The sequence below is a fragment of the Erithacus rubecula genome (assembly GCF_903797595.1).
Source record: "Erithacus rubecula genome assembly, contig: SUPER_Z_unloc_2, whole genome shotgun sequence".
Lineage (NCBI taxonomy): Eukaryota > Metazoa > Chordata > Aves > Passeriformes > Muscicapidae > Erithacus > Erithacus rubecula.
In genome coordinates, this window is record NW_027635860.1 from 6,432,062 (window position 1) to 6,444,441 (window position 12,380).

The 12,380-nt window shown below is 38.4% G+C and overlaps 1 protein-coding gene across 2 annotated transcripts in view; it reads right to left on the minus strand.

The window, feature by feature from the left end:
• Window positions 1–12,380, minus strand: part of DAPK1 (death associated protein kinase 1) — an 83,725-nt gene that overhangs the window by 12,668 nt on the left and 58,677 nt on the right. For both annotated transcript variants that reach the window (XM_079330932.1, XM_079330931.1), the window contains 7 exons: window positions 12,048–12,146; window positions 10,850–10,948; window positions 9,262–9,459; window positions 8,110–8,307; window positions 5,199–5,297; window positions 2,395–2,472; window positions 140–362 (listed from right to left, as the gene is read on the minus strand). In XM_079330932.1, coding sequence (XP_079187058.1) covers window positions 140–362; window positions 2,395–2,472; window positions 5,199–5,297; window positions 8,110–8,307; window positions 9,262–9,459; window positions 10,850–10,948; window positions 12,048–12,146 — 994 coding nt within the window. The remainder of the gene's footprint in view (window positions 1–139; window positions 363–2,394; window positions 2,473–5,198; window positions 5,298–8,109; window positions 8,308–9,261; window positions 9,460–10,849; window positions 10,949–12,047; window positions 12,147–12,380) is intronic.

The following is a 12,380-nucleotide window of genomic DNA, read 5'->3' on the forward strand; positions in this document are numbered from 1 at the left end:
CCCCTCTCCCTTTTTCTCTTGTTTCTTACATGATCAGGCTGTTCTGTCTTTTGCAGGGCAGCCAACAGCTTGTTCTTAGGAGCTTAGAGAATAAGAGGAAACTGTTTTCCCATATGAACATTATGGCTCAAAACCATACCTGAAGGTTTGGAAGACAAAGGAGATGGGGGGAATCTGCTTGAGTTTGTGGAGGAGAGCCTAGGCCTACGCCTTCGGAAAAAGCTTCGTATCAGGCCACACTTGAGGGACTCCACCAAGGTGGTTTTCCCAGTGCCAGAGTATCCAAACAACTTCAGTTTGATCCGCAGCTGTGGATTCTGCGTGTGCCTCAGCTGCTGAATAAAAATCACCCGGTGCGTATCCTAAAATTCAACACAAAGAAGAAATCAGAATGTGTGGCAGGAAACTTTTGCCTCCCAAAAAACTCAGCATGGGGTTTAGGTAAGCTTTCTTGCCAGACTGCTGTTCACCTGGTTAATCATGCAAGCCATCAGTTACTGGATATGCAGACAAGAGGGTTTAATGCTCACTGTCAAGAGCCACCTTCATGTTTCATGGAAATCACGTCTTCTGACTCAAATCAGTGAATGGAACTATTTTGACCTCTAGTGGAGAGGGCAAAGCTTCAAAACTAGCCTCTTTCAGTGCCCATTCTCCTGGCCCATCAGTCTCAAAAGGTTAACCAATATACACACTCTTACAGAATACACATGCAGCACTGAAGAATTTTGCTGTGACAGCTATGACCTGAACCATCCAACAACACAATGTGAATTTCTTCTCTTTTCTTTACATCAACTTTTTCTGTGCTTCTCATGTTTGGGTGAATTTCAAGGAAACAGGGAGAAAGCAGAAAAGTGTGATGGGAAAGGAGCTAGACTCATCTTCCCTTTCTTCATTCCTCCATTTGGAGCTGAGAGAGAGGCTCTATTGTTCTGAATTTCCACTTAGTTTACATGTAGGATGAGCCCCTCTGAATTATAAGCATGCAGCAACTGAGCTGAGAAATTTGACAGAAACAGTAGTGCATACAATTTTGTTCTTTCCTCACCAGCAGGCACTTATTTAGTAAGTTAGTCACAGTGCAAACACTGCACTGCACTGTTTACATCCTGAATCCTCCACAAAGCCACTACGATAGTAGGTTCTTCACGTGTCCATATGAGAGGCAAAATACTTCACAAGCACCAAAAATAAGTGGAAGGTATGCTCTGTGCTACATGATACTGACCATTTTAAGTAGTGCTAGAATATTTTCAGTGGTTGGATATATTTTGTTAATTTCACTTGATCAGATTCTCTGTTACAAAGTATAATCTAATGAAGTTTGTGGTTCCCATGTATTTTCCCCCCATATATAAAGACCTTCAGTAATGTATATTCCACTATCAAGAGGAGAATTACAGTTTACTAATATTTCTTTCAAAAGCGATAGGACTTTCTTCCTTTGTTCCAAGTCAATTTGTATTATTTTCATATTTACATCATGAAAAAATCACAAATTTACTTGCCTGCATGCAGACACAAATAAGAGTTTGGTGTGGAGATGTAACTATGCAAAATGGAGCCTAAAATGACAAACTTTACAAAAGCTACCATTGCAAAGGAGGTCTGAACTTTGCATTTTCTCACATCTTCACACACATATAGTTTACAATCCTAGGAAATATAGATTTGCTGGCAGGCCTAAAGGATGTGATTCTACTTCTCCTTTGGCAATACACAGTGTACACCATCTTCTACTAGCAAGAGAAATGATCATTTATTTCAGTTTCTCCAATTACAGACTCACCACTGTAATTATAACAGGATTATTTTAATTGGTCTGGCTCTTGCCTGTAATCTCCAGACAAGTAAACTCTGAACCTTCCCAGCATGAATGACGCTGCCTGTCTGACTAATCAATGTACATTAGATGTGTCAGACATACTGCCTTTCAACAAGGCCAGGTCATCTCTTTGTTCTAGCTGGCAAGACATTTGGATATGCTGAAACTGCAGAATTAAAAGATAACATTGAGAACTTAGGCAACTACTCCATATAGTATTGACGTTTTCGAAAGGGGCAGAAACCTTCCCATTCTTCATAACCTTAATCTAAGTGAAATTATGATGGTGAGGAAATAAGTAATCTTGGGGGATGTGCTAATCCTTAATAGTTTATTTTCTACTAAACACCTTAGATGCTTTGCTAGGCACTGTCAGAAACAGATAGATATAAACCAGTGGTGCAGACTAATTTAGCCAGCTTCTTTAATACTTGCTTTAATTGAGAGAATAATTTCAAATTAAAAATATAAAAATGAAACAGAAAAACAAGACACCATTGCAGCAAGGAATTTTCCAACAGCTTTTAGAATGGCTTTGATGAAAATTAAATTAATGCATTCCCAACCTTTTTAAGTCTTGCAAGCAGACTGGCTACATGTTCATGCTGCTCTGCTCTGGCGAGATCTTCCGCTGTTTTCCCATCCTGTTAAAACACAAGTCATTAGCATCAGTTCCTTCAGTTTTCTTTTACAGATGAGCATCTAGATACCACTGTAACAAGACCCTTTGAATTCAGAGTCTGAGGACAAAGTCAACACTCCTGCCTCCAATTCCATCTCTCTCCTCACCAGTCAGAGGATGATAGTGATTTCTAGATACTGCCCATGGAATAGAGTTAAAAGGTCACACAGAAGGGACACATCTGCATATTGACTCACACGAAGAGCTGGCAGATGTTTGTTTACCAACGGATAAAGACTGACAGTGGCATAACAGCCACTGGAGGATTCCAGAAAGTAAGAAACTTCTAAGGCATACAGTTTAAATTGCATCAGCAAGTTTAAATTGCATCAGCAAGTTAAAAGGAGAAGCAAAGCTGCCTTCAGCATTCTGGTCTTGCCATTTAGTTACCTATGTTTCACAAATCAGCAGTTTAATATTAAAAAGACTAAATGAGAAACTGCTCACTACTTTGACTCCTACAGCTGTCTTGTGCTATTATATTGCTTTAAATTTTGATAAGAGGTAACTATTTTACGAGTACTTCATTTATTTCACTATCTTATATAAGAGAATTTGAAAATACATCCACAAGCAAAATAGCAAGTTATTTTCCTATTCAAGCTTTCCTGAAAAGTACAGAGTATCTACACACTGGGATAGCAATAGGTAAGCAAAACTGACATATAAAAAGGGCTTGGTTACATGATCCATGAAAGGATATTTTACACCTACTGGTAATATTTCATTACAATGGCTGACTGGCTCCTTATATTACAAATCAGACAGCCTGCAAGAGCTGATCCTGAGTTCAGGTGGCATCTGCATCCAAAATTTTTAATCGATCTGACAATTTTTAAGTTGGTTTAGAAACTTCCATAAGGAGAATCCAACAGCATGGTGTCAGTTAACATGTGAGAACAATAGCTGGGGCAATTTTGAAACATTTGAAATTATTGTATACTCCAGGAGTGGAAGGTTTTCTAAGGTCACTTAACACCATCCACGCAATCAAATTAAAAATAGACTAATTCCAAAATGGACTTTAACCCAGAAAGAAGGCAAGGAATACATAATTCAGCCCAGTCACTTGATGGTGCTGGAAATTTAGCTCCTCAGAAATGGCATATTGAGAGAAGAAAAAGGCCGTTAATTCTTTTGCACTCACTGAGAAAGAGCTGTTAATAAACTTTTCAGAGCAGTTTAATAGCCTTCTAGCAAACCAATGCAAAACTGAAATATTAAAATCACAATGTGGAATTTCCTCTGGCCGTCTCCTCCACATTGGAATAATGGATGGTTATGTATATTCAGTGTACTGCTCCTGCTAGATTTAGTAGCAGCATTATTTATTTTGTTATGTCCTTTAAACTGACCTAAACTAAAGAGACAAAATGTACTTTTATCTTGGAAGGACAGTATCCACACAGGCAATTATATCAACACAGCTGCCATGACATAAATGAAATGCAACAGCTCAAGAATTCCCCATCACCCTTTTATTTTATCTCATCTTTACAGTACGTAGTAGAGCAAATACATGTACATAATGGGATATAACAAACAATCAGAAAAGACAAAAATAGGTGACAAAGCAAATCTATTGAGCACCCTACCAAGTCCACTGCATGCATATTTCATTATTATTAACAGGGGACATGCCAATATAAAATCCAATAGTTATCAAAAAGTAATTATTAAGTCCTAAACTTATTTAAGCCCCAATTCCAAGTTTATTGGCATTCTCCTCCTACAAAAGATCTGTTCTTAAAAGAAAAAACTGCAGCAGTAAATCTAGAGGAAAACAACACAAAAATTAGTATTTTCTACCAAATGGGTAAAGCAAATGATACAGAAGTTTTCTTCTTTTCACCCTTCATTTCAACCATCTCAGGAATAATTTGTCAGGAAAAGAACTCTGAAAAATACGGACTCAACTAAAATCTAACAACATGACAACACATCTTCCTCATACAGAGCAGTAGTTATTTCTAAGCAGAATACATTGGTTACAGTGAGCAGCAATGTAAAATGATCCACGGGATCTGAATACAAAACATGGTTAGTTTGTTCAAAACACACGCAATGGTGCACATGATGTCTGTAATTTATCGTGCATGTGACAGAGGACACTCATTCCTGCTGTGGGTTTGTCATTAAGAAGATGTTTCTCACCTTACTGAGAATGAAAAATGTCTTCAGTGCTACTAACTGGAAGCACTGGTGCTAGCTGATCTGACATGAACAATTTACAAGCATGAACAGTTTACAAGCATGCTAGTTCACCCATCCATGCAACCACACATCTCCCACCACAAAATCAGAATTTCTTAACCTCCTTATAGCAAGAAAAATATTTAAGATACATGCAATGCATTTGTATGTCCCTCAAATGTGATGTGAAATGACGTACCTCTGAATGAAGTGACTCACTGTGCTTGTAAAAAACACAATGATGCAAGTAATTCTTAGATTAAGAAATTGTTAGATGTAGACAAAGTGGTAACTGCACTTTACCATAATCAGCTCCAAATTCACTTGCAATAAGGGAACAAGTAGACAAGAGAGATATAACAAATACCACTCATGTTGCATAACATACAACAACTTTTTTTCTTTTTTAAATTTCAAAATGTAATGTCCTTTCCCTACACCTATGAGTTCTTTTTCTACTAAAGAAGAAGAAGAACAGCATCTCTCAATACTTACAGAGGTTAATGCTTCTACATTGGCACCGGTAAGGCAAAGGAACCGGACAACATCAAGAATGCCATTGTTTGCTGCCAGGTGTAAAGGTGTCCTTCCATACTAACATGAGGAAAAAAGTGTCACCACATTAGTCAAATTTTGTAAGCATTAATCATACTGATATCATACTGTATCATACTGATACACAGAAAAGGTTTTGCAAGAACTGCCAGAAAAAGTACTTCTGATTGCAGCTTAAGCACAATGGCTGAAAGTACAATTAAAAATGAAGTCTAGATGACTATCCAAAAAATGGGGAAACAATTTTCTAGCTAGATCACTCACAACTGTGAAGGAATCCTTTAGAGATTTTTTTTTGCTATATTTGATAATATCTTTTTAATTCCAAAAATTTTAATTGCCTTTTTACTTAATTAAATATGAACCACTTAAACAACACTAATTCCTTAACCTTTAGAACTCTGGGTTCTACTTCAATCCAAATACTACTGAAGATTAAATATCTCCCCCATTCACCTAAAGAAATAAAATGAATGAATGAATAAAATCAGAATGAAATAATGTATTTCTTCAGTGAAGAGGGGAAGTGCTGTATTCTTTTTCCAATTTTTTCTTTTTCCCACGAATCTCTTCACTGACAACAGGCCCTTATGACATCCCTTCTGGTTGTTACTTTCAGAGCTACTGTTACAAAAACTACCATTTTTCTCTGCTGGTAGCCTACTATTACTTCACATTTTTATGCTTTCAATACTGTTCTTCCTGTCTACAATCAGAAACAAACTCATAAACTGTTTCTTGAAAGAAGTATTTCTTCTTTCAAGAGCAAAGCCAGCTTTCTGACAACCAGAATCTGAAAAGATGCTCAGGCTTCTCCAAGCCCTACAGCTCAGCTTGTGTTACAAACTGTGTCCAGCAAGACCAGGACAGGGATTGTCCTCCTCTTCTCGGCACTGGCCAGGCCACACCTCAAATTCTGTGTTCAATTTTTGTCTTCTCATGACAAGAAGGACATTGAGGTGCTAGGGCATGGCCAGAAAAAGGGAATGGAGCTGGGGACGGGTCTGGAGCACAAGTCCTGTGAGGAGGGTGAGGGAGCTGGGGGTGTTTAGCCTGGAGAAAAGGAGGCTCAAGGGAGGCTTTCACTCTCCACAGCTGCCCAAAAAGAGGCATAGTGAGCTGGGTATTGCTTTCTTGTGCCTTGAAACAAGAGACAGGACTACAGGAAATGGCTTCAAGTTCTGCCAGAGGAGGTTTTGAATCGATATCAGAGGAAATTTCTACACTTAAAAATGTTGTCAAGCACTGGAACAGGCTGCTCAGGGGAAGTGGTGGAGTCACCATTCCTGGAGGTGTTTAAGTCATAAAGATGTGGGACTTAGGGACTGGTTTAGTGGTCAACTTGGCAGGGCTGGGTTAACTATTAAACTCTGATATTGCAGTTACTATTCTATGATGCTATGACTCTCAATAAATGCATGTGAAGTTCTATTGCACTGAATCTCTGAAAGAAACAGACAGTATTTTCAATCAGTATTACATACATGTGGAACAAAGCCAAATGTTTGGACCAAGGACAGAAGTTAATTTTTGTTAATGCCCTGTTAATACAAGGTTTGCTCCTGAAGAGGAGAAATTAAGACTCTCTAATAACACTCAAACTCACCATTTCAGAAAAAGGGCTCTCTAAAAATCTCTCCAAAATACATTACTCCTAAAAGAGTAACAACAAAAGAATAAGTACAACCACAGCTTCTGTAGCCATGATCCCACAGCCACTGAACATTTGAAGGCTAATTATTTTCTGCACAGCATGCCAGTGGTGATCCCAGCTCAGCATTCTCCATTAGCAAACAGGACAACAGACTCGTGGTCCATTAACTCGACTTCTCTAAGATGTGCTCTTATCTGTGGATCTGGATTTTCTTGCCTAGTCAATCAGATTTAAGATGAGAAGCAGGACTGGGGAGCTCACTGTTTTAATTTTTTTCATTAGACAGCTGATGATTTTATAGAAGTGTTAACTAGCAAAGTATTATTGCTAGATTATGTACTTTTCCAGGAAAAAACAAGAAGAAGCTGAAATACCTGAATTAAAGAAGTTGCAGGTAGCAACACAAGATTCCTAAAAGTAGCTTTTAAACTTTGTAACATAAATAAAATTTAAATAGGGCAGAAAAAGACATTCAGAGCTAAATATCAAGCCCTAACCATCACAGTCTGTCAGCAGAGTTCAGTAGCTCACCTTGACCCATTTGAACCATATAAAGAAAGTTTCCTGAAACAGCTCACTTTTCTCCTAAAGACCTCCACGATAAAATACATAATATAAACCTGTAAAGCATTTTGTCCCAGGCACAGCAGCATGAGCAGAACAGAAGCAACAAAAAAGGCAGTAGTACTCTCGAAATTAAGGGACAGGTAACGAAGTATTCTTTTTGAAAAGTGCTTACACCAACTACAGATTGTTTTTAGCTGGCACTCATCTACCAATAATCATTGCAATCACCATTTTTAGTTACAGCATTGTAGCAGAAAACATAGCAGTCTTCAGTTCTCTGTTTAACTTAATGTTACATATGAAATCAAAGCCAGCTGCAACCCATTTCATCTGCTCTTCCGCACCTAGATGTAATCTGCATAATGCAAAGCTAAATGGCCAGGGAAGAAGGTTGGCAAACATACTGTGATAATTCACCTGGGTTCTTTCCTCATGCATGTTTAATGATCTATTCAACTGAAACGAACCTTGGCAAATTTGTGAGGTGAGTCGTTTAATACTTTGCATTTGGCCACTTCGAGAGACAGAAAAATCAAGGGAAAGATTTTTCATATCAGAGAACTTGAAAAGGTCACCTAATGCAAAGGTGAGTTAATAAACAATGTAGTTCAGCATTCATATTCCATTTACCTTATTAGTGACATCCAAACTACAACCTGCTTCACAGAGTGCCATCACTATAGGCACATTCCCATCTTTGCACGCCACGTGTAAGGGAGTGTTGCCGTGTCTGTCTTGGAAATCTACAAAACAGCCTTGACTGATGAGAGTTTTAACTACTTCTATTTGACATCTTCTTACAGCAAGGTGCAGGGCTATATGACCATCCTGCAAAAAAGAGACAGACTTGTAAGTGTGATCAAATATGCTAAAAATCAAAACATTTAGTAAAGTCACAACCTTCTCAAGTAACAGAGTGCATCTCCTTGCCTCGAGAATCATGGTGGTTTTTAATGTGAAGGTGGAGATGGGGAGATGCACCATATCTGTCAGAACAGATAAGCCATGAGATGAAAGCAAATTTCTGTTAAGCCACTTTGCAGTGGAACAAATGAAATACAAAACCACGTTCTCTATTCACAGCTTTCCTTGGAGGGAGGAGAGTGATCAACAGTAACAACCAGCTGAATATTATAAACTCTGGTGTTTACTAAACAGAAGTTTGTGATGCAAAAGTCATGCCATCTTTTCTGATCAGTAACTTTAAAGCCAGAGCTTTCTCTCTGTGGAACAACTTAAAGAGACAATGCAACTGGAAAAACAATTTAATTCTTTTAGAAATGAAAACATTTTTCTGAACTTACTGTAATAACTATCTTGTTAATAGGACTAATCAAGGCAGCTAAAAGGTCAGCCATACCAAAAATGCAGGGAAGGAAATTCCAAATTTATTTATTAGGATTACATAATGGAAGACAAAAATTGATTCTGAATCAAACAGAATAGTACTTTTAAATAGTTTTTATTGGAAATGGGTGTGATTTATCCAACCCATAGTAATCAAAGGCTAAAAGCAAATCCATCTTTTTCTCTGAAGTTAACTGTTTGTTGCGAATAACAGAACCTAATGTTCCTGCAATTTTTCAAAGAATGCTACTCATGAGGTGATAGATCACTGAAAACCCAATCATGCAATAATAGCCATCAGTGAACAACCTTAAAGACTGTTTAAGCCATCAAAAGGCCCTTTGTGAAATTCATGTTGTGGAAACAGTGCTGACTTGAACCACTCAAATGAAGCGATTGAGAGCCACGTCCCTGTGATCTCCGGATAGAACTAACCTTGTCTGTTGCATGAAGGTCAGCCCTGTGCTCTGCCAAGCATTCCACAATATCATGGTATCCCCTAGCAGATGCTGTCAGGAGTGGGGTCTCCCCTTCTTTGTTTTTAATGTCCACATTGCAACCTGCTTCACAGAGTGCTTTGGCAACAGAGTAGTAGCCATGCCAAGCAGCGCAGTGCAGGGGGGTTTCTTCTTCCTGTCAACACCGAAAATCAAAAAACAGTACTGAATCAACTTCAGGAAGAACAATCCCCCAACTTAAAAATATAAAAAGATGGTATGAAGAAATAAAAGACATTCTACTGAGTAAGCCCTATAAAAAGATGTTGTAATTTCTAATGCTGACATTCTAAAACCAAGAATAACTTCAGCTGACTTACAAGTGATTATGATACCTTGTATGTCAGCAATCCTACTTTAAATCTATCCATGCCCCTGTAGCTCTCTTGGCTCTCTCATTTGAAAACAGACCCTTGTTCACAAACAACTTCTATCTCCTGTATGCTGTGACTAATCCAGTGTCTAAAACAGATCGATCACCACGGAGATGCAAATCCCACTAGAGCTGCAGTTTGAGGCAGGTCACTCTGCTTACCATGTGGAAAAAGCACATCCCAATGTTCTAGCAGTGAAGATACTCACTTAAAAACACGAGTCCTTTAAAGGCACATTGCGACAAGCCTTTGGACTGTCTGCACTTGGAGTTCAGCTGTGACTGAAGTAATAATTTCCTTTTTGCTTGAACCCAGGAAACTTCAAAATATTCAAATATTCAACTTCAATTCATTGTACATCAGAGCGATTATGTGGAACACCATTAAAAACCTCAAATGTTTCACAAAAACATGCTGAAAGTAGCCCATTGAAAATGCAGGGAGAATTAAAACCCACTAAAAGAAGGAGCTCTATCAAATCCTAAGAAATGGGACATCCTTTCTGTTCCTGGCAAATATCCAAGAGGATACAATTGAGGCTGATGATAACAGAGGACTTAGACTGTATTCAAGGTTTCTGTAAAAATCTGAGTGAGAAGAAACAGACAAAGAGCATGTCCTGACCTCTCTCAGCCTAGGGCTCCTTAAAGAATGAAAAGGATGTCCTAGACAATGCAGCACCTGGGGAGGCTTGTGGAGTCAAATTTGGGTCAAATGGATTTTTTTTTCTATTAAGCCTTTTCTTTCTTGTTTTCTTGCAAGAGTCCAGACCTCTAAAGAGAACCTCCTGAGCCCTCCTCTCATTTTCAAAAATGAGTCCTTGACACTGCAGAAACTGGTGAAACCAAGCAGAATTCAAGGCAAAAACTAATAAAAACTTTAGCTGAACTCACAGAGTATACACCACCACCACCCACACCTTCATGGAGCTGTTTCTCCATCTTTAAGCCTTCATTTTTGAGAGGACCTGTGTTTTATAGCACTGGCTAGTTCTCTCTGTTTTCCACATAATTTTTACCTATCAATAGCTATCAAATCCTCTGTAATTCTGGTTTGCAAACATGCCAGAACCTAAAAGTGAGACTTGAAGTTTTGACCACTTACAAAAAGGTTTATTTGTTTAAAAACATGCGAACAGTGTTCACGACTCACCTTGTCTTGAAAGTTTGGATTGGATCCAATGCTACAGAGAAACTGAACCACATCCACATGCCCATACCGAGCTGCCACGTGGAGAGCGGTCTCCCCGGACTGCAATTACAGGAGAACATGCCAGTGTAATTTCCTGCCTCATGCCATGATACCACTGCCTGAGCACTGCACAGCCTGAATGCCCCGAGTCCTGCACGGGACGCTCCTCCCTCTCCGTGGCCCAGACACACGGCTCCATCAGCAGAGCGTACAAACTGCCCGTACAAACTACTTATTTTTCTACTTTATTTGTTTCAGATCACAGCCACCATGGGATTTCTGAGCAATACGAGGAGGAAGCTGTGTGTGCAATTGTGCTGAAACCGATGTCCCGTTTCTATTCGTAACATTTCCTTTTACTCCGCCCACCCTGCTTATTCAAATGTAAGGAGTTGGCCTAACTTTTTCCTACACCCTGGCACATTTTGGTCATCATGTCTAACCATTTGCAACACTTTCTTTTTTGAAATTATATAAAACAGAAATGGTATTTTTATTAAGAGAGTAACCTCTTTCCTAGTAGCCTTATCAGGAGTCAAACAACAATTTTTCTAACGTACCTTGCCTTGCATTAAGTCCCTTAACAAAGCAAGCTGTTTCACAAGTATAATTGCTTCTGTACTGGAATTTTGGCTAGTATAAAATGGTATAAAAATTTAACAGCAACTAGTTTCTAGGGCATATGTTGCTCAAATAACAGTGCCAAAGACAAGGTAAGTGCTCATCAGCTATAAATTGTTAGGCTTCCTCATACTCAACTTAATAACAGTCAAATTTACTTGTCAGACAAAAGTGATTTTCAATCAAGAGGAATGAAAAACCAAATCACGATTTCACCTTGAGTTCCAATGAGAAATCAAGTCTTCAAGTGAAAATTAATTTAGGCTTCTGTACTTCCCACCTACCCACCATGTACTCACCACATTTAACATGCACACTTGGCGCACATTTGTCAGGAAAATAATCAGTACATCCAGCTACTTTAAAGTTCTGTTGTCACGGCCTTATATGTCAACTTAGACAATCATACTAAAAAAGCCAGTTAAATTCATGGCTTTATGGCACAGCTGAAAACCATTCCAATTGAAAGACCTCTCTCTTTGCTAAGATAAATTTATAGGAAACAGCCTTCTGTGTAGAAAAGGATTTATTTTCTTACCTTATCCTTAATATCCAAAGGACAATTATTATCATTGAGAAATTTCAGTGTTTCTACATGTCCATGTCGAGAAGCCCAGTAGATTGCATTAGATCCAGCCTGTCAAAAATAGTTAATTTCATATATTGATCTGAATATTTTAATTCAGTTATTGATCAAGTTGAAATTCTAATTCTAGATTTTCAGCTGAGGTACATGTGCACTTAGGTGTACACTGACACACTGAAAATCTTTTCAAGTTTATAGGAACACATTCACTTCTAAAAAAATTTCAAATTGATTCAACAACCCTACATACCAACAGTGACAACAAAAACCCCTCTGTGAAAGGAT